At 44.8% G+C, this 23,358-nt stretch overlaps 1 protein-coding gene across 1 annotated transcript; it reads right to left on the bottom strand.

The window, feature by feature from the left end:
* Window positions 1-276: 276 nt before the first annotated feature.
* ssh1b (slingshot protein phosphatase 1b) lies at window positions 277-22,938 on the bottom strand (the record flags this gene model as incomplete). The annotated part of the gene is made up of 17 exons (XM_080017657.1): window positions 277-429; window positions 3,979-4,065; window positions 4,150-4,773; window positions 5,066-5,738; window positions 8,389-8,589; window positions 9,488-9,634; window positions 10,870-10,916; window positions 11,029-11,157; window positions 11,942-12,035; window positions 13,506-13,700; window positions 15,146-15,211; window positions 16,090-16,158; window positions 16,257-16,378; window positions 16,499-16,563; window positions 17,084-17,184; window positions 21,549-21,586; window positions 22,858-22,938. 17 exons carry the CDS (start codon window positions 22,936-22,938, stop codon window positions 277-279), a joined length of 2,892 nt encoding a protein of 963 aa, XP_079873783.1.
* Between the last annotated feature and the right edge of the window lie 420 nt (window positions 22,939-23,358).

Genomic DNA, 23,358 nt, shown 5'->3' with positions numbered 1-23,358 from the left:
TTTATATTCCAACACACAAAACTATATTTAAATGCCGATAAACAGGTCTTCACATTCGTATTGATCCAATCCGATGTCAGAAATCAAATGTAATTCAGGAATTGATTGATTGAGGATTTTGATTCCACGGTTCAAATGAACACGTTCTTCCATTTTTTTTCAAATTGGTGTTTTTCCTTTTATTTCCTCTTTCTGTAGCTTGTCGATTTACACCGTGTGGTCGAACGTATATGTGGACACCCGCCCATCAAACACCTCATCTGACAGCCGCCTGCCTCAACCCGGGCCCGGTCCCTTCGCCGCCTCCACAGATGCGCTCTCCCCGGGGAGACTTCGTCGGGGGACGCCGCTGTGAGGATCGGCCGCAAGAGTGAATCGGGTACCAGTGTAGGCCGATCGGGCGTGTTTCGGCCGGTGCCCCTGTCCGGGCTGGGTCACAACAAGAGTGCTTATGGCTCCTGATAGCGCGGAAATTGAACCGACTAAGGTGTTGGGAAGGCTGGAATCCTATGAGGGATTCCCGCTCCAACATGGCCCATTCTATTCATTCTCTACGGAGATTGCATTGGCTGTGTACTACTATACCTGTATTGGTATGAAATGGGTGTTTCTGCCAAATCTACTAATTGGAAGAGGTGTCTTCATACGGTGCTTTTGTTCACGTATTTGTTTCCCTGGGCTTTCTCAACAACCATACAATTCTCCATTACGCCAAGAAGGACACAGTGGAGAGCGTTAGCATTATTTGTATGGGATTAAGAGCAATAAAACGCTAGTACAGCATCCACGATAACTCTACAAAGCCTGTGATGCGATGCAATCGAGTTAAGGCCAAGGTTAAGGCACTTAAATACAAAAAAACCTAAAAAAAACTTAAAACCATGATCCACGCAACAGAACAAATCACAGTGTCAAAGAAAGATCAGTCTTCGGTCGGGGCGTCGACGAGACAGCGCTCGGAAACGTCTGAATGCCAGTTCTCTCAGGCGGCCGAATTCACTGCGAGGAGCTTGGATAAAAGGGCAACAACCAGGTTAAGTCGAAATCAAAAATTTAGTCTATCGATCAGGGGCCCCCGTTCGGACCTGGCGTGTGAGAGGCATCCCGGGGTTCATCCGATCACAAGCCACACCGCCCTATCGGCTGCGTGACTAGAAACACCGATCCTTCCTCTTCTCTAGCTGCATGGCCACTGCACAAATATGTATTTCCTTTGTGTAACAACGCTCGTCTGTTTCCCCCCAGATTAAATCGGATACGAGCATATCTACGATTTAGCCAAACCATTGTTCATTCGTGAATATCCCAAGCACAATTCTTTCCCCAGTTCTGACTTTTTGAATGCACCAGTAATACTACTACTAATAACAGATTATTATTATTGTGTATAATAATAATAATAATATTTATTATTACACCTCTTATTTATTTGTGAGTGTAGGTGAGCAGTAGTAAAATGAGATGGATCGTGAAACAAGGTATCCGAATGAAATCTTATTTTGTATATTTTATTTATTTTTATATATATTGAAAAATAATAATAATAATGAATAATAATATATTTGACAATTTTTATTTGAATTTCACGTCACTTTTTATCATATTTTATTATTATTTTTTTTATCAACCATTTTTTCAGACCATTACCATTTTTTTCAAATGCCGATCATTTGTAATGAAATGAAAAATCCTCTTACATGTAAATGTGCCTGGCAGAATAAACAGGTTTCCGAGTCTAGGTGTGAACAGCGGTCCATCTCAACCGGATCCACAATCGTGATTATGTCCCAGACGCAAGTTACCAGGTCTGAACGGGGCCCAGGGTGTTGTTTCATTAATTTGATATCAATCTTTTCCTCCCACACAGCGAGTCATTCCAGATCCCAAACCGCGAGCCCGGTTCTTCTCCGTCTACTCTCTCTACTATGCTCCGGAAGGTGCTACAATGTGCTCATGGCCACAAGAAGACAATGAAATGCTTAACCTGCAAACACTTTGAAAATCCAAATCGAACTCGTGAGGCCAGTCCGCCGAGCGGTGGAGGTCCCCGTGAAGGGAGCAGAAAAGAAAAAACGAAAAGACAAACATTTTGTACATGGACATTTGTACCAGCTTCTACAGCATCATCCGTTTGACGATCTTGTATCCACGCAATATACAATAAAAAAATATATATTAACCCAATTTTGTAAGCGGATTAAACACCTTGCATTCACTCTTTCTGGTTCCTATATGTTTCAAAAGCACTAATAACTTGCCAACATTGTAATAACTCATGCATGTGCCTGTCCTGGACAAACACAAACATAATTCAACAGCATTGTAGCACACCCAGCGTGCAACATATACAAAATAAAAATGCCCGCCCCCTCCCTTCTTCAAAAATAAATAAATATAAATTATAACAAAAATGTATAAATAAATCAAAATGACATCGAAGTTTGAACACTAAAAATGGAAAACATTTCGACAGGAGAGTGGATGTTTTTTTTTTTGAGTTGCACTCAAATAATGAGTCTTTGAATAATGATGAGTGTGCTTTTTCCGTGTTGCGCTGAATGGGATAAGATAAAAGTTGAGCTTTCTTAGCATGTAACACGAAATACCGCGAGTCTTATATTTCTCATAAATAAACAAAAAAGGAAGTGCCCTGGATTGAAAGGGACATTGTGCAGCAGGTGAGCAAACTCTCAAGGCTCACTTCAACCGCCTTCCAGTCAAATAAAGGTACCGAAGCGGCTCTGGCAGCGTGGTATGGCTTACAGCTGGTCAGACTGCCGGAGGTGCATTTTCAGAGGATATGGCCAAGAGTGGTAGGAAAAATTAAGTTTTAAACTTGCTGGGTATAAATGCCGAACTTTTCCACGAAAAAGCATTTTTGGAAAAAGATATACTTTGCATTCTTTCCAACAACCACAGCATGCATAAAAAGCAAGGATAATGTTTAATTCGATAAGTTCAGATGACCGGAAACCGCAATGCTTTTGATAGCGTTCATGCCAGTTATTGAATAACAGTTAAAATATGGCAACAAGTGAAAAGTCAACGTCTCAATTTGGAGAAATTCCACTTTTCCAAATTGACTGAGTTCAAAGTTAATCGAAGCCGACTATATTAAGTAACTTTCCCAGTATGGATAATAAGGTTGTGCAACATTGAATGGTCAGGAGTAAAATACAATGAGTGCTTTGGAGACATAACAACAGTCATTTATTGTCCGTTTAAGCGGTCAGGGTGAACCGGTCACTGACGAGAGAAGCCAAACCGCGTTCGACCAAAACAGTCCAAGATGCTCGAGTTGGGAAGTCCACTTCTTTAACAAGAGGCATAGAAAGCTTGGATGAGATAACCGTAAACAAAAAAATAAAAATAAGGTCAATATCACTCATGAGAAGCCTGTCAGCGAAAAAGCTGATGGAGCTGCGTGTGCGAGGTTTCGACTGCAAATTTACATCGAGCCCCCGACGTTAAAACTTGTACGTGATTTGGATCGGCATAAAGCATACAGACAAAAGCAGTCCACTTCAGGTATCTTGTATTTGTCAAAGTTTGGAGGCAGAAAGCGTGTTTTTTATTATTCTTTTTTAATAATATTAGTCATTTTGTTGAAAGTACACCAAACTGGTGCGTCAAACAAGTAACTATGGCCGAGTACAATCAGCTTCAGGGGCAGTGTGGAGGTCTGAGGAGCAAAATACTAGCTGCTCGTCAACTAGATCTGAGATGTGCAACACACGGAGAGCTCCTTGTTGGAAGCGAGGAAGTACCCAAGCTTGGTAATGCGGCGTTTATGCACATGCCTTGGCCTGACGACACACTGGGATGTCAGGATATGGATCCGCTTTGCTAGAAAACTCCTCAAGCTCAACATGGAAAAGCGTGGGCGCCGTTGCTTCTGGCAAAAAAATGGAGCTCTGCGGCCAAGACAATATGGTAAGATACTACGTGATATCAAGGTCCATAGCTTTGATAGTGCACCCAGTGGCAGTGGGGGGACTGAAAGTGCTGTGCTATATAATCATCGGCCTCCGTGCCTTCATCCATCCCATCCAGGCTCGGCCCTATCTGTCATGGAAGCGGAGACACCGGTAACTGGCCCTCGATTGTTAAGCCTGACAATCTGTCCAGCTGCTCCGGCCTCGGTCTCACCTGTCCCAGATCAAACTCCGGCCCCGCCGCAGGCGTCTGCAGCTGAGCCAGGGCCTCGTCAAAGCGCGAGCCCGTCTCGGGTCGTAGGTCGACGCCGTCGGAGGCCCCCGCCACGACCCCCGTCCGGGCCCCTCCGCCGTCCTCGGATGGCTCCCTCTCCTCGCCCGCCCGCAGCTTGTCGGGGCCGCCCCTCCCCGGGGGGATCTGGTCGTTAGGCATTTCCTCGCAGTTCATGGGCGACGCCCCCCTCCGGCAGCGGGCCTCCTGGTCAGCGGTTGGGCAGAAGGAAGCGGCGGAGGGGGCGCAGGCGGCGGAGGGGGCGCAGGCGGCGGAGGGGGCGCAGGCGGCGCAGCGGCAGAGGTGACCGCAGGGCAGGACGGGGCTCAGCGGGACGGGCGCCGGGGACGACACTGGCACAGATGGCAGGGTAGAGCTGGAGGTGAAATGGGTGCCGGGCGGATCTATGCAGATGGTGGGGACGGTACAATGGCGGGCGGTGTTAAGGCGGTGGGCGCGGCCACCGGCCGGGCGGTCGCAGCGGCGCCCCTGCGGAAACCGCAGGCATTCCTTACAGGAGTGGTAGGAGGGCTTCACCTTGAATGGGTTTCGTGTGCTAGCACTGTCCTACACAGAATAAACATTGGGAAAGAATATACGGTCAGCCACGGAGTAGGATGAGGCCGCGGTTGCATGCAGAATATCAACGAAAACAAGAGATTTTTTATTACACGCACATGGATGAAGGCAAATCCTGTTTTATAACAATAAAGGAGGATAAGAGGGCTCCCTTCCAGTTACTTGATTTTAATTCTGCAGTTCTAATTATATATTATCATTAGCAGTAATATACTACTTATTATTAAATGCCTTTCAGGCCAACATAATGCTATTACAATAGAAAGCTACTTCCACTCACGTCGAAAGCCGCAGGGCAGCTGCGCTTGCTGGCGAGGCGGTTGCTGTTGTTGGTGTTCAGATTGGCGAGGCCCAACTGGCTTTCCTCTCTTCTCTCTCCCTCCTCGGCGGCGTTCTTGCCGTCCGAATTCCCGGGCGACTGGGCCAGGGCCGCCATCTCAGCCTCCTCCTTCTTGGCCTCCTCCTCATCCTCTTCCTCTAAGGTACTGAACTCCAGCCGTAGCCTCATGTCCTCCAGGGGGTCCAGGCGCCCGCAGGTCTGGGCGGCAGTGCCCTCTCCAGGCAAGGCCAGGTGGGCCATGGGGAAGCCCTCGTCCTCCAGGAGGGCGTCTCGCTCGACGTCCTCAATTTCAATGAAAATCCTCTCCATGCCCAGCAGTGGAGGGCCACGCACTGGCGTGGAGGGTTCGCTGTCCTGCGCAGAGTCCGACAGGCGCCTGAAGTAGTAGTTGTAGTTGAGAGGGTCGAGGGGCTCCACCTCCAGACCCATCCCCCTGCAGGGAGACGCCCTGCAGCCGCCCCAGGCTTCGTCCTCCTCCTGAGAGGAGCCTCTGAGCACGGGCGTGGCTTCCCCGGAAACCTCCACGCCGGCGTCCTGGCCCGAGGCCTGCAGCTCGTCCGAGGTCTCGTCGTCTCCTCCTCCCGGTCTCCAGAGCTTGTTGTGACGCTGATTGCTGGTGAGGAAACAGGACGGTGTGGGTCACGTCAGCTTGCAAATTAAAGTTTTTGTGCTGACCACAATAAAAAAAAAACGAGAGTCTAAGCAGGGGTCTCCAACTACTGGTCCGGCGGTAATTTGACCATATAACAATACTTAAGCAATCGACACAATTTCACGTAATATTTTTAGAATATAAAACAGAATAAAATAAAATATAGCAAATGTCTGTCACTGATTATGTCCATATATTTTAAGACAAATCAGGAATTTCAGGTCCTCTAGTGATCGGAAGATTGCCGGTTCGATCGCCGGCTGGTGGCGTGCTGAAGTGTCCTTGAGCAAGACACTTAACCCTCCACCTGCTCCCCGGGCGCCGCCACGTGGGTGGCAGCTCACTTCTCCTAAATACGTCAGCTACTAGGATGGGTAAATGCAGAGAAGTAATTTCCCCATGGGGATTAATAAAGTACACATTATTAGGATACGGTTGATGTCTCGTTAGAACTGGGACACCTCAGACATCTCATGGTTCAAGTTTGATCTATATCGATCTACATTTGGAGCAGGAATCAGTGAAAAACCAATGAAATTTGACCGGAAGTAGCCCAACGTCCGTGCATTACCGATACGCGGCGTTCAACATAAACTGGGAAAATCGTGCTGCGTTTCAGAGAAACTGGGAAACTGTAATAGCTACCAAACATGACTTAACTAGACCCCATATATTGCTGCCTGCAGATATATTTATTATTATTATTATTATTATTATTATTATTATTATTATTATTATTATTATTATTATTATGATTGAGCAAGAAGACAATTTCTATATACTGCAATCATTACAAATGCTTTGCGCTCAGTGAGATTCCCCACAAAATCGAATTTATGGCATACAAACCCAAGGGAACCGAATGAAGCAGATGGCAGATTAGGTACTGGGCCTACTTCATCAAGCCACAAGAAAAAAAATTACAACATAACGACAATATTTCAAGATCAAAATGTTGTGATTAAACGTGCTGGAGCGTGAGTGTGCAGGCTATTTTCGTTATCTTCGATACAGACCGTAAGAGAAATAATCACTTAGGCACAATCCAGCGACACATTACGTCACCGCCGTGCAGTTTGCAAAGAGCTGTTCCCTGCAAGACAACGAGGCGGCGCAGCGGACGGGAACCGCCGCCATAATTCCGGGAAACGGTAGCACAGAACAAATCAAACTGTGATACTTTAATGGAATTGACCAAATTGCATTTGGTACGATCAAGTATCAAAACATGGAGTTGTCCTGCAATGCAAAGTTAATGTCTTGAGTGACAGCGAGCCAAAAGTAACACTGAGGCTTTGTACAGCGGATCAAAATGTGTTTATTTTGTTATAAAAAGGGCATGTGGTTTAAAAACTGTTTTTTGGGAAAAGGATTAAAGTGAAGTTATAGCTACAGGTATGTAGCAGTAAGTATGGACAGATATGAATGTTAAAAACGTTCTTCCGGGCCAACCCTGCGGTAAGCTCAGCGGCTCGCGTCCACTTACATCCTCGCGTAATGGTTCCACGCGTTTCCTTCCTTGAGCTTCAGCAAAGGCGCACCTATAGGTCCTTCATCGACAAGTCTGTCTTTAAAATATGAACCTCGTGACTGCGCCCAAATCCGATTACGCGGGTTGATGTTCAGGTTCCGCTGTTTGTTTTGGGAAAACGACCACCGCATTCTATCGTTAATGAGAAGCAGGCGGCCGGACGAGGCTCGCTGCAGTAACTGCTGCATTTGACATGGAAAATGATTTCTTAAAACTCATTTTTTACGGGATTTCTTCGATGAGCTTCAAGATTCAAGAGGTTTATTCGTCACATACATATACATACTTTCATACATATATGCAGTGAAATGTCTATGCAACGCACCCGGTGATTATGCACAATATGTTCTAGATTGAACACAATAGCTACCTAATTTCTACCTGACTAACTAACTGAAACTAACTTATTCCTAAAACATAATGCAGTAAGTAAATAGAATAATATAAATAAAATAAAATAAAATAAAATAAAATAAAATAAAATAAAATAAAATAAAATAAAATTAAATCCAATTAAATTAAATTAAATTAAATAACTCAAGAAGGTAATACAGAGTGGGGGTACAAAATAGAAATAATCAGAATAGAGTTATGTACTGTACATGGGATAGGCTATTATGTATATACAGATATGTGCATTAAAGTGGCATGTGAATAAAGTGTGGAAGTGTGTGTGGAGATGTCATCGTCTGACTATTTACTGCCATTATCTTACCAGCCATTTATAAATTCACTATGTGTGTGCTTTTATTTTCACCGTGGAGGCACTTTGTAGAACATTAGGGGTCCCTATCTAAAGCTGCTCATATGATTGACTCCTTCCTACGTTCCCATGTTCCTGGAAAACTGACGGCAGTTCATTAATTTTTATTACGGAGAATTTATCCACACTCAGTGCTGCGATTGTATTCCAAACCAAGGCTTATACAATTTGTCCTTCCGACAAAGTTAAACCATTTGTGAAATCTAGAACTGACAGTGCCCGCCATTGCCCTTCGAAAGAGGCTCAGACGAGCGAAATGGGGACGCTTCGAACCGGTCACGGTAGTATGCGGAAAAAAAAAACCGAAGTGCGCTTACCTGGCGTCCAGGATTCCCTGGTATTCCGCCAGCTGCCTCATGAAGCCGCCGTTGGGCTGCGCTATGCTCCGCTTCTGCTTGACGAAGTTGTACGCCTTCTCCAGGGACCAGCCGTACTCCTTCATGGCGTACGCGATGACGGTCGACACCGAGCGGCTCACCCCCATCTTACAGTGGACCAGGCATTTGGAATGGCTCTTCCTAAAAGACGGGGTTTATATCTATTCCATTATGCTGAGGCGCCGCGTGGGAGGGAGATGTTAGCAGCTTAGTTGTTTCATAAACAAATTAAACGCACCTAAAAAAGCCAGAATCTGCAGAGAGTAAAATACGATGAATGAGTCACATGTCCCGTGTGACATTCAGAGCATGTAACGTACTTGGCAGGGGAGCTCTGTCCAAATCTACACTGTTTCCAAAGAAGCCGCTCAATTAAGACAGAACGTTTATTTGTATTATTTTACTATTTTAATTTCATTTTATTGTTGAATTCATGCATCAATAGGAATTACCATTTTCCTGGTGATATCCCACATTTGAAAATGTTATAGTCTTTTTTTTTAGAATATTCCAACGATACTGAACCATTGCTTTAGCAAATGCAAAATACAGCAAAATGAACGAAAAAACTCCCGCTTAAGCCCTTTTTCCACCGCGTAGTACCGGCTCAACTTGATTCGACTCCTCGCTTTTTTCGGGAAATAGTTGTGGATAGTCCCTGGTACCTCGTGCTTTTTTTTTCGGTATTGCCTCCGTCGAGGTTCCAAGTGAGCTGAGGAGAAAACCTTGCAGAAGACTGATTGGTCGGAGGGATCATCCGAACTCCGATGCGGGGTTTTCCTAACCCCTCCTGTTTTGTTTTTTTTCGGCAGTCTTTTTGCCTCGCTGCCCCTCGGCCAAAATGTGTCTGCTCGCCGCCACGAACAGCCGCATAACCCAGCTGGCACCACGCGATAGAAACACGCCGTTAGAAATACGGCGTTACCGTAAAGGTCAGGTTTCTCACCGGCATGCTGCCTTGACACTCATAACACGCGCTGTCCTTGGAACAATTCACCCAGTTCCCACCCTAACGCAGGAATAAGAGCAGAGTCCTCACTTGGCTTTGACGATAAAGTTGTAGGTGTCGTTCCAGTGAGCCAGGAGGTCGGTGGCCTCCTCGTCGTACACTCGGATGTTGTGGTACATGAATGTTCCCGGGAAGAAGTTGTCGATCTCCCTGGTGACGTTCAGGATGTAACCCACTCTGCAACCAAAAAAAAAACACAAAAAAAACAACACAAATTTGTTTACTTTATTTGTTTTATTTGCGGAGCAGGTCTTTAGTTTCTCATTCTTGCTATCTTAAACAAGGCTGATAATGTTTTTTATCTACAGTTAATCAACAGCCGTTAACTATGCTTTTTACTGTTGTGTATACTGTAGATGAGTTAAAATAAATGTAAAAAGAAAATCATAAATAACAGGCGTCAGAAAGCAAGACGCATCACGTTTACCATTATCAGGGCTCCGGACGTACTTTTTCCACTAGTAGCACTGGTGCTCCCGACTAAACATTTTAGGAGCACCAGCACAAAATTTAGGAGCACCACTGAAATCCACATGCAACGCAGCACATTTATATTTTTTCCATCGTAATTGTATTACTGATAAATGCTTTGGTAATAAATACACAATTCACAGAAATAACAATGTGCTGTTTTATCTGAAAGGAAAAAGTCAAAAAGGCATGCGGTGCTTTAACAGAAAAAAATCATTAAGTAATAATAAAAAATAAAAAAGATCGGTGCTAATCCAGAGATTTTTTATGAACTAAACCCATTTGTCCTTAATTAATTTTCATATAATTTTCACATGACCAAATAACTGACGGTTTGTATGAACTGGAAGTTATCGGTCGTGAAAACCTTTACAACTCGCCTCTTTTATCTGATTGGCTAAGCGACGGCTCGGGCGTGGCACCGAAATCTAGTGGTACCGGGTTTGTTGTGTGAGAGAGAGAGAGAGAGAGAGAGAGAGAGAGAGAGTGAGAGAGAGAGAGAGAGAGAGTGAGAGAGAGAGAGATGCATGCAGCTCTACAATGAAATAAGATTTTACCCATTTTAAATAGTAAAAAAAAAAAAAATTTTAAATCATTGTGTATGTTATTTTCCGCTTCCTCCAAGTGTTTCACATAATGACGATAATTAGGAAAACAAAAATGGTTGGCATATTGGCAAGTCGTGCTGATGCTCCAAGTTATAACAATTTGTAGACCTTTCTCCAAAAATGGTCGCAGTCTAGAGCCCTGAATTATGCACCACTTCATATTAAATTGCATAACAGAGATAATACAGGAAGTGCATCATAGTGTACGCCTCAATCTAAACGAAACTTGATGAACAAAGAGGGATGAATGGCTTGATTATTGGATTTCAGTCTTGTAATTTAAACATTCAACGCTTAATTAGTAGAAAACAAGCGTCTTAATGTGTCACTAACCCACACTCTTGTAGTTCTTCAAGGTTGGACGCGTTCCACTCAGAGCCCTAGAATAAAAAAAAAAAGGACAAAAAACTTGCTCAAAAAAAAAGGGTTGAAAAAAATTACAACTGAGAGATTGTCAACATTTAAGTCCAGCGTGAAATAAAAGACCCTCACCAAGTAGAGGTGGTCAAAAATGAGCGTGGCCTTGTCCATCTGACCCAGGATCAACAGCATCTCGTTGTCTATGAACTCCTTGTACTCCGTGAGGTTACAGCTCATGTGCTGCTCCAGCTCGGTGCGGATCTGCCGAGCGGGAACCATATTTTTTAGAACCGTAAACTGACCGGCGTGGTGCACAAAAAGAAGAAATCAGATCCCTTTCGGACCTTATCATTGTCCCTGTTCAGGTGCTCCTCAAATGCTGCGTGCAAATGATTTAACTGTAGGATAGTGCTGCCCATGGGGGAAATACGGGAGTCGCAGCAGCTCAGTGGGGAACATGACGCGCAGAGTAAAAAAGTATATAGACTAGATTCATAAATAAATACGTTCAAAATAAAAATAATAAATAAACAGACAAACAAAATAAAAATAATAAATAAACAGACCAACAAAATAAAAATATGTAATAAACAGACCAACAAAATAAAAATAAGTAATAAACAGACCAACAAAATAAAAATAAGTAATAAACAGAGCAACAAAATAAAAATAAGAAATAAACAGACCAGCAAAAAAATATATACAATAAACAGCTCAGGAATATACAGTGTAGTTATTTTTCATGTAATGCAAAATTGAATAGAGTATAAACTATAAGACGAGCAATGCGCAATGGAGCACATGGTGAATGACAAATTTACTCGGGTATTAGTCCATCTAAATAAGCGATTTCATTCTTTCTTACCTTCAGACAGAGTTTAGCATTTGCGCCACGCTGCAGATACCGTTCTAAAAACACCCCCAACATCACTCAGATGACTTTCAATTAACTTCTACATCGAAGGCGCATTGTTTTGTGTTAGAAGTGCAATAAGCCACGTGTGCGTGTCAGGGGGGTGGGAGGCGTCGGGAGGGGGGCTCTAACCTCTTTGGAGGTGACGTTCTCCAGGTCCTGGAACGTCATGATGCTGCGGAGTTTGGCTTTGATCTGACACTCTGTTCTCTCCCGCTCGGTCGGCCTGCGTCAAGTCAATCAACACAATGAAGCTGCGCTCTGAATGAAAACCAGCCCAAAACTCTGACTTTATGCACGTTTCAACTGAGAAAACACACAGCGAGAGCTCAATGGCAGAACTAGCTTTCCTATACAATGAGACAGGAGAGGGTTGGTCTGCTAGATACAGACAGACAGACAGACAGACAGACAGACAGACAGACAGACAGACAGACAGACAGATAGATAGACAGATAGATAGATAGATAGATAGATAGATAGATAGATAGATAGACAGACAGACGGACGGGCTGAACGATTTGGTAAAAAATAATTGAATTGGGATTTTTTAATTTTTTTTATATGAATAACATATCTTTATTTAACTACTGATTGTTAAACGAAAAGCCTTCAATCACAGTAGAATACTGATTGATTTAACTTCAAGCCTTGTAATTGTTCAAATCTGAAAATGAACATTCAAAAAACATGCATCGTTCCAGCAGAATCTTCTTTTTTTAAATTCTCATTAAAATGTTGCGCGCACAAGTCCACATACACGTGTGTTCAGGGACAGCAAATTTAAAAAAGGTAAAAAAAAACAACAAACAAAAAAAAAAAAAAAAAAAAAAAAAAACAGATGCAGTGTTCTGGAAGAGGCTCCGCCTGGACCCGACAGGTGTTCCGGGCTCTGACAGCAGCGCACGCTCCCGCACAGAGCACTGTGACCCAGGCCGGAGCACCGGTAGCGCGGAGGTTAGGTGAAAACAATCGCTATAGGCGGGGGGAGGGGAGTCATGGAGAAAGTGTCCCCATAACACACGGTTTCGTTCCACACGCGCTTGTCTCGTTCCAAAAGGACACGTAGAATAAAACAGAAACACGCTGTGGGGCCGCCTATCTCGCCTATAGCAAAAGCCGGCCCTGGACGGCCCCATCGGTTAGATTGTGTAAGGTAAAAAAAAAAAAATCAACACTTTTTTTTTTTCCAATCGCTGCCCTTACGATTTGAAAAAATTGCTTTTTGTTGTATTGCGATAGCGGTTCGAATCAGATTAATCATTCAGCCCTAATAGACAGAGAGATAGATTCAATGCAGTGTCACAGAAGCTCACATCAAAAAAGTCAATAATAATAAAATAATAAGAATAAAAATGTATAAACAAAAATGGCAATATGCCAATAAACATAGTAGTTTGGTGAAATATTGGCAATGTACAATTAAAATCTATAAACTAGAAGATAGAAAAAATTGGAGATATACAACAAATATATACTGTATATGTATATAACAATAAACAATAAACCACAAAAATGATCTAAAAAATAAAACAATGAACAGTAAACACTTGCCAATTTATAATCAACCTTATAATAAACAATTAATAATAGATATAAACCTAAACATAAAAAATTAACAGAAAAACAATAAGATGAACCAAATAAACAAAACAAAAAGGAGTCAAGCTATTCCGGGATGCTTTAGGGCTCCTACCGGTCCACAAACATGGCGGGCGAGTCAGGCCGGGTGGACTCTAGATCGGCCATGGCGTTCCACTCGTTGACGCAGCTCTGCTCCGAGGTGACGGAGCTCTCGTAGAAGCCCATCCAGGTGAGAGCGATGCCCCCCGGGAAGTAGTTGTACCTGCGCGACACCTCGCACGCCTTGTGGAGGATCTGCAGGGCAGACCTGTGGCAGAGCAGAAGGCGGGAAGGGAACAACCGGATAAAAGAAGAAGCATCGCACAGGTCCCTGGAAACACCGCCGTCAGTTCACTCAGCGTGAAGTGATGCGGGTTGCCATGAACATGACATTTGAGCTGACGACTAATTGTCAAACAAACAATTTGCCGTTAAAAATCGAATCGCCTTTTTTATTCGTATGATGCCAACATCATCATAGTTATTGACATTAAAGATTATTTTGCCTCGCCCAGCTGAATGGAAATGCATCAAATTCACATTTTATTCGTTTATTTCTAACATTGCTCTAAAATTCCCCTCATTTCTAATGATAGAATAACTTGTTTTTGTAAATTATGTGTGTTTTGTCATGTATGTAATTGCTGCTGCAACTCTGGAATTTCCCCTTGGGGAATAATAAGTACCTATATCTTATCCTTATTTTAAAATTTGGATGGAGGCATACAAATGATTTTACAAAACGATTAAGGTCAGCTTAAATATTCAGACGGGGCTGGTGGTGGGTGCTGTGAACTGGTGGCCCCCATTGAACCGCTGAATCGATTGCCCTGGCAAATGAAATATCTAACCCTTTCCTTTTAAGGATTTCTCTGCAGATGGTGTGCGGACACAAAACCTTTGTGTCTGCATTACCGGACAAAAAAAGTGAGCAGCCCAATCCGTTAGTGCACAGGGTAACGAGGAAGCCCGGGCCAAATCTCGCCGGCGACTCCCGGCAATTCCGCTCTCTAGGGCATCACGCGGGCGGGCCGGGGCCCTTTTCAAAGCACTGAAGGGCGTCCTGCGCGGCGACCGGCCGAGGGGAAACATTTCATTTTTTGTGGGAGGGCCGGTCAGTCGGCGGGCAACACGTGAGGCCAAGCCCCTTTCCAAAGAAATCCTCATTCGCTGACGTCACCTTAGTGTGTGAGCGTGTCTGTGGAACCCGACCAAAACAATAACAACAACAACAACAATAACACACGCAACAAAAAAAAAAGCCCCACAGAATTTAGGAGGCCTTTTCCAGCTCATTCACACAAGGCAATAGGAATCACCATTTCCAGCCGCTCGTATGAGATACTCTGTAGTGGAGAACGCGGTCCTGTTCAAGACCACCCAAATGATTTTATTGTTTTACTTTAAATTATATAAGGCTCTACACATTGTGATATACAGTATGCTGCTGTGAGGCCACCCCAGAAGATGCTCCACTTTTCCATTGCATTTAAAGGCTAAATAGATGTATCTTTGGCTATTTTTGTCTTTTTTTCCGGACTGTAACGTCACATGATCCTACTTTTATGATCAATAAATACAAAACAAAAAAAAAAAGGCATACTCTCCGGTGTCCTTTTCTTTTTCTATTTGGGCTGTACCGAACTGGAGCGAACAGAGCGTCGGACCTCACACAACAACGACGCGCGGCCCCCGGCGGAGGGGCGTACTCACCACATGGCCTGCACCGACACAGGCTTGAAGACATGCGACCGTCCCGACGTGTTCACGCTGAATCCTCTGGGCGGGAAAAGGGGAGAGAAAAGACGGGTTCAGGGAAGACCCGTACGTGGAGATCAGCGCACAGGGAATGTGAGCATGGGCCGGGTTAGTTCAGGGGGACTGTTCAGGACACAAACCGGGAGAACATTCTTTAGCACAGAGAGAGAGAGAGAGAGCGGTAGGGGAGGGAGAGAGAGAGAGAGGGAGAGAGAGAGGGAGAGAGCGAGCGAGCACTTTGACAGATCAGCAGGAACTCGGCTGGCGCGCACACACACGGGAAACTGCGTGTGATTTAACAGAAACAGTGTCAACGACAAAAAAAAAATCAAGATAAATCCTGAATATTAAATATTCATTATAGGGGAATTTATTTTTCACATGTATTTTTTGTTTGTTTATTTGTTTCTTAATCAACCAAATAATGGATTTTCCCCCACCCACTAATAGTGACTTTTTTGTGTAGATACTTCAAAATAAAAACACAGACATTTATATTTACATTTACATACATTTATATGTATTGAAGATAGGAAATGCAGGACGGGGGACTACACAAATGAGGTAAAATATAAAACAACAGATAAAAGAAGTTGAGTAAAAACAAAATAGAAAAAACTAAATGTGCAGGAGAGACAAAAACATAAATATATAATAATAAGTGGCTCTCCCGAAAAATCACAAACAATCAAACAAGTAAAAAAAATATATATAAAATCATAATTGTACGTGCAATCACTACCTTAATAATTAAATAAAACACACACAATAAATAAATAAATAAATTATATATATATATATATATATATATATATATATATATATATATATATATATATATATATATATATATATATTTATGATAAAAAAAACATGGAGAGCAGAGAAGAGGGACTCACCCGTCTCCATCCAAATGAATATTTGTGTCACTCCACAGCGGCAGCACCATCCCGATGGAGCAGCATTTACTGTGAACGACGCAGAAAAAGGAAAGAGAGAGCTCATGGGGTAACAAAATTGACGCGAGAATCGGATTTGTGTCGCGGAAGATGTGGATGGAAGCTACCTCTCCCTGTCTGAGAAGTCCATTCCCAGAAGGATGTTCTCTTCTGTGTCCTGGCGACCGTTGGTGTAGACCACGACCATGTAGCGCAGCCGGTCTGACCAGCCGCTCTCCAACCGCACAGCCTGCGGTTTAAAAAAACAAAACAAAACAAAACAAAAAAAAAAACAACAGAAAAAAAAAGTTAAACAGGTCTACGCAAATATCTTAAAAGATAAAATGAAATTTAAAAAAAGCAGACTGACCAGCCGAATGCGATCCTCCGAGCGAAGGATCTTGATCATGACCTGCAGGTGTTGAGGTAAATCGCCTGAAAGTGACAAGACACTTTCTTCAGAATCCCGTTCATTTACGACTTCTGGTTATTTCCCCTGGCTCCCGGAGGTTTCTGAATCACGTTCTGCGGCCTTTTTACCACAGCGCCGCCCTGCCCTCCCGTACATCCCATCATACTGGCAGGGTGGTCGCAGCTGCAGTTGGTTACAGACTATCAATCATTTGTTCCCTCATCTTTCAAGTCGTCCTTCTGTGTTTTGACGCGTACAATACAAACATGCATTTAGCTATCACAAGTGGCGTGTGAACCACTTACAGATCAGACAAAAATGTGGATCAAGATGCGATAAATAGATTTGGATCTGATCGGGAGTATTTTAATCAATGCAGATCAATAACAGAATATCCGGCATTGCCTGGACCCTCATCTTGACGGCCCCCCTGCCCTGCCCAATAAACAGGGCTGTCTGTGTATTTATGTACATTTCTGCATTTCAGTGCGTGTGTGTGTGTGTGTGTGTGTGTGTGTGTGTGTGTGCAGGGGGAAATCTCACCTGCCAGCTTGTAGTGGGTTGGTGTTTTGGGTCCCTGTCCGCTGCCTCCCTGCTGTAGGAACAGAGCAGCCCCTTTGACCATGAAGAAGCTTTCACTAAGGCTGTAAAATGTAGACAAAACACATTGTACTGTGATTCTTCTGCGTTTTCCTCTCTTTCTTCACCGGCCCGAGGAAGTATGTATGGCTGCCTGGTGCTGGGCGTTGCGCTGCTGCTAACCACTATAATAACCATCTACTGGCACTTGGGCCGATAGATGGTCACTTTCCGGAGCTATGAGCAGCAGACGTTGCTGCCCAAGGGCCCCAGCGGAGCTTAAGCAGAACAGCGTGTGGCTTTGTTTGTGCACAGTATTCACACACACACACACACACACACACACACACACACACACACACACACACACACACACACACACACACACACACACACACATACACAAACACACACACACAGACACACACACACACACACACACACACACACAAAGCCCGGTCTGACTGAGAGGAGCCATCATAAGGCCTTTTGTTGCACAATCTGTTACCGTTGTTCCTTCAGCAGCTTTTCTAAAGGATGGGATGCAGATAGGATGACTCTGGTTTAAAAAAAAATATATATATATGCAGGGAAATATTGCTGTTAAATATAGACCCATTCTATCCGAGCCACAATTGAGAGACAAGACGGTATTCTGATTTAAAGTAGCTATGATTTTTTTCGTTATCGATAGTCAGTCGAAGCTGTTAGTGCATCGCTTCTAAACCATATAAACTACACAGCATGGAAATTTCTGTTTGTGGAAGCATTGCTCGACACAAACAAATCTCAAAATCGAAATGATAGTACTCATGAAGCAGTCATACAGTTACCTATAAGCAATCTAAATCATATCATTTCAATCCAAACACCCATTCAAAGCATATCAGCCCTGTGTGATACGCAGCACTTTTAAGTGGCTACCGTTATGTTTGGACTGGTTTGAACATACATAAGGAGTATTTACCATAAAGCTAGTCCCTCCACTAGATGCATCACGGTAGCTCCTGACCTGTCTATGGTTAGATTCCTCTGCAAAGCCTTCAGTGCACAGCATGCATGGAAAAGCCCAACAAACGCAAGCGCACAAGCCATAATAAAAGGTAAATTCTGCAATACAAAACAAAGGTAAGCATCAGCTTCTCTGACGCTGTCCTTCTCAACGGGAGAAGGTTTCCTCTTGAATCTTGCCTTGGCCCTGGCGTCTCCCTTTTCTCGCCCATGGTTGTGTCTGGCTCTCGCTGATCTCTGCTCCGGGCGTCTGAGTTGCCCACAAGCTACAGCTTATCTCCGTTTCACAGCGCGTGCTTGGGCAATCAGCTGTGCCTCTGCAACACTTTGCCAGGATGCCATTATTCAAGCATGGGTTGTGTCGGGTGGCGGAGGGTGTTACTTGGCTCTAGTCTCAACATGGATTGCTGTTGGGGCCCCGATTGACATGCAGAAGCCCCCAAACAATGGCTCTCTAGTGATGAATCACACAGTCAACTAGATACATTCAACTCATTAAAACGGTCCATGCGGAGCCTCATGACCTAGAAAGCCCCTGAACACAAAGGTCAAATCATTTCATGATTTCCGAGACAGCCTAACCCATCATATGACATATTATGTACAATCATTGCTGATCAACCCCCAAAACTAAGAAATATATGTTCAAAACTATAAAATATATGTTCAAAACTAAGAAATGTATGTTCTTTATATATTTTCCAAGATATCCCTTCCTATTTTATAAACAGGCATTAGTAGGGTTTCGTAGGTGAAATAGCAGTCAATATAGCCCTTTTTCCACATAAAATCCGAAACATTGCTGGATAAGAAATATCCGGCAAAGGTGGCAGGTAGTCATTCATCCACTGGCTTTCTTTACGGAAATGTTCCATATGGAGTCTGTTCCCACATTTGACGACTGTTACAAATACAGTACATCATGGGTTAGGGTTAGCACGTTATGTCCATTGTAGTTGCGATCGTTTGGACAATCTGTCAGCAACACGACGTACAATCTGAATTCGCTTTGTTTTTTTTTCTGGCTCTCAGCCCAGTTTCCTTGGAGACTCGACGGGTTTCAGTTTCTCGTCTTATGCAGCTCCACGGTTTGGATTCACCATTTTTCGGAGTGTTTTTTTTTCTTCCCGAAAACAAATCGTTTTTTGTCTTAAATAAATATTTGTAAAAAACTTCTGTTTGGTTGGTATTGCGATTTAGATCCACCCCTACTTTATGTGATTGTCCTGGGAATGTTACTGCTTCCATTCACACACACTTCCTTTCACAGCTGAACCGGCATTTTCCCGGAAATTATACTAGGCCGGCCTGCCACACGGTACCCAAGTGCCGTTTTCAGGGCCTCCAACACAGAGACACAGGCAGAGATGTTGCAAACACATCAGTTTATTGTAGATAGTGGCAAGATGTAACAAGCCCGGAGCAGACGGACACACATCAAGACACAAAGCTCTCCATGTGTGTGTGGGGATGGGTGATTTACCTGTTGCTCGTTGATTGCTCTGATGAGCAACAGGGGTAAAGCCACCTCTGATCCCGGGCCCAATTACCCAGATCGAAGACAGGTGTGGCTGCTTTAAACCACACCACCTCTGCACCGCATACCCAACACCACACTTAGGCCAGGGGAGAATCCCTAGTAGAAGCCTACCCACCCAAGCAGGGTCACCACCAAGCAGATAAAAAATAATAAAAGAAAATGCCTAGACTATGACACAGGGTTCCCATACCTAAAACGACCGGAGTCTGACACAGGGCAGGGTTGCCATACCTAAATATTATAAAAGGCCGTTCTCTGAAACAGGGTTCCCACACCTTAAACAAACAAAAAATGTCCAACAAAACCAAAACCGTCCTCTTTACCGGAGACCTGGTTCCCCAGAACAGCACGGTCCATGGGCAACGACAGACTCTCTTGCGGAGTGTGGGGCCTTCGGCTGCTGGGTTGGCTGGTGGAGGTGTTGTTGGGCTTGGCTGTTGCTGGGGGTGCTTGGAGGGGTTTCCTGGCTGCTGGGCTGCTGGATGGTCCTGGCGATGGCTGCTGGGGGGGATCAGCTAGCTGCAAGCAGTTACCCATGCTGGTTGCTGCGGTTGCTTCTTCCCCTGTCTTCCCCTGGACCTTCTGGGTGCTGCTACTGCCAGTTGGGAGAGGGCAGGTGCTGTGGCTCCCCGTTGCGGGGGCTCCAGTGCGTCTCGGGATGGCCCTTCTGTGTTCCTTTACTGTGCCGGAGAGCCCATGTTCAGGTGCCACTGTTGAAGTTCCGCCTGCCATACTCCACCCGAGTGGCGTTTTCAGGGCCCTCCGACACCGAGACACAGGCAGAGATGTTGCAAACACACCAGTTTATTGTAGAGAGTAGCAAGATATAACAACATGGGAGCGGATGGACAGATGTCATGACAGAGTGTGTGTGCGGGGATGTTGCTCATTGATTGCTCATTGATTGCTCTGACGAACAACAGGCGTACAGCCACATCTGATCCCAGGCCCAATTACCTAGACCCAAGACAGATTTGGCTGCTTAAACCACACCACCCCCCACCACAGGCTCCTTTCCCCACATTACGCCAACATGGAACATTGCATGTGGATTTACGCACCGGCACCGTCTGCACTGGAGCGTGGAGTCGGAGAGGGAACATTCGAACAAGGAGAGGTAGAACGGGTGGAGAAAGTTCCCTCTCCGGAGGCAAAAATTGTGTAGGACAAGGTGGAAAACAATCACACTGATTTAATAACTGCAGTTATTGCGTCTGCAGTTATTGCGTCCGGGTCCGAGCTCTGTCCCGGCTCCGTCATTGTAGAGAACCGAATCCGAGGGGCAGGGAGGCGCTTGCACTCAGAAATCAAAGCGCTGGTCTCTGAGAGCCAGGAAAACAATGAAACCGATTCGGATTGTACGTCCACTGCCGAAATATTGTCCAAACGATTGCATCTACACTGGACACAACGTACTACTCCTAAACCATTACGTACTGGAGCCGTAACGGTCATCGAATGTGGGAACAGACTCCTTACTGAACTTTTCTGTGAAGGAGGCCAATGTGTGAACGACTACCTACCGCCTTTGTCGGACATTTTCTATCCAGCAATGTTACGGATTCCATGTGGGAAAGGGGCTTCAGTGTTGAGCAGAGTTTTTCTTCCCTCTGACCGTCTTGAGAATCAAGGGCCTTTGGAGGATAAAATCTGGATCAGGTTTCTGTCCGACAGATCGCATCAGGCCCTTCGGGAGTCAGAACTGCTGACATCACCGGATCCTCAGGACTAAGAACAACACGAGTGGATAATAAGTGGACAAAACAGACCCTTGAAGTGATTTAAAACAAATCCTGTCTGCTCTGCATCAACTAACAAGACCCTGTTAATAGCTGCATAATCCCCAGATAACATGTAATGTTTCACATTCGATCTTACCTCTGATTATTTTTTCGGTCGTCATCGCTCCCAAAGTCCTGTGATAAAAAAACGAACAAAAGAAAATAAGAGTAAGAAAGATACTGTACACATCACACTTCGATGTGCAGAGGCTATACAGTGGCTTTTACAAAGCTTCCATACAGATCTCAATCGGGGCATTAATCATTTTGGCAGTAATTAAATATTATTTTCCAGACTTTATACGTGAAACCTACTACCTATTTCAGATTACATCACATTCATAACGCAAACACACTGAATGGCTGTTGTCTTAAAAAAAATAATTAAAATGCAACAGCTAAATAAAGGAAAATATGGGACATTCTAACAAAATGCTCTCGCGGATTACCACTTTTATTAATGGGAAAGAAATGGGCAGAGGAACAACCATGGCGGGATTTATTGTGTTAATGTGGACGGCCTGAGGTGAATGGAGACGTCCAAAGTAATAGATGGCATGGGCTGTCGGCGCTATCTGCTGGTCACAGCTTGTCACTGAGTGGCATCGACGCCCCGCGCCGCACAAACTTGAACCCGGCACAACACCCGCAGACAGCCGTTCTGCGCTCCGCCGGATGACGTCACCGCGATGACGTCACCACGCGCGCCTCGCCACTTTACACGCTCACTCTCTGAATGGGGACTGCAGTGACCGGGGCAGACAAACGTGTTACTTCACCGGCGTTATTACCGCATATTAGGGGTCTATGTGGGGACAGAGCCACTGTCGCGCCTTCATTTTTAATCACTTTGTTCCGGTGTTTAATCCTCTGTCATCCCTTGTTTACACCCATCTCGTTTTGCGCATTCTGGTTTTCAAACGGGCTTATTGTTTTCTTATTTTTTATTTCTTTAGGTTTATTGCCGAGCGCCAAATCTTTCTATTTTAATACATTTGGATTTTTGTGGTCTATTGCCAGTTTTCGTTTTCAAATTTGTATATATTTTTTTGGTTTCTTGCCAATTTTAATATTGTTTAAGTTCATATTTAGGTTTATTGTATACAACTACAATTATTGTATTCCTCTTGAGGTTGAGTGCCATTTTTCCTGTGTTTAATTCTTATTACTTTATTATCATTATTGCCTGTTGTTTTGACGCGAGCTGCTGCGAACGCCGCAATTTCCCTCCAGGGATGAATAAAGTGTCCGTCCATCCTTCCATCCAACCTCCCATCCATCCATCCATCCACAAGCCGAAACAAAACGTTAGCTAATCCCCAACCCCCCGCTGTCCTGCAGCTCCGGAGCCCCGGCGTGTCTCCCCCCGCCCCACGCCCGCCCACCCCAACCCCACCCCCACTTACCTCCCCCGTGTTGCTGGTGGCCGTGCTGGCCGAGGATGCCACACTGGGGGTGGGCGAGCGCTGCAGCGTTACCAGGGCCATGGCGGGCACAACAACCAGGAGGAGGCGGCGGAGGAGGAGGAGGAGGAGGAGGAGGAGGAGGAGGAGGAGGAGGAGAGAAGGAGGAGGAGGAGGAGGAGGAGGAGGAGGAGGAGGAGGAGGGGAGAAGGAGGAGGTCTATCCGGAGAGAGGAGCTCAGATCGTCTCTGTCACCAGGGAGACGACACCGAGGCATCCAGCGCGACCCTCCCCCGATAATCCAAACGGTCCCGTCTCCGCGGCAGCTTCTCGGGATGCTCATCAGCCCAGAGCGGTGCGGGCTTTGCGGGCTTTCGGGGGGCTCTCCATCGGTGTTATTGCACGGAGGCAGACTGAACACAGCGCGGGTGCATGCGGTGCGGGAGTGACACGCAGCTCTCCCGCAGCCTGTGATTGGCTGGCCCGCTGCGTGAGTCGGCTGTC

The sequence above is a fragment of the Zeus faber genome (genome assembly GCF_960531495.2).
Source record: "Zeus faber genome assembly, chromosome: 17".
Lineage (NCBI taxonomy): Eukaryota > Metazoa > Chordata > Actinopteri > Zeiformes > Zeidae > Zeus > Zeus faber.
Note: the sequence above shows the minus strand (reverse complement) of the source record. Positions and strands in the feature narration are given on the sequence as shown.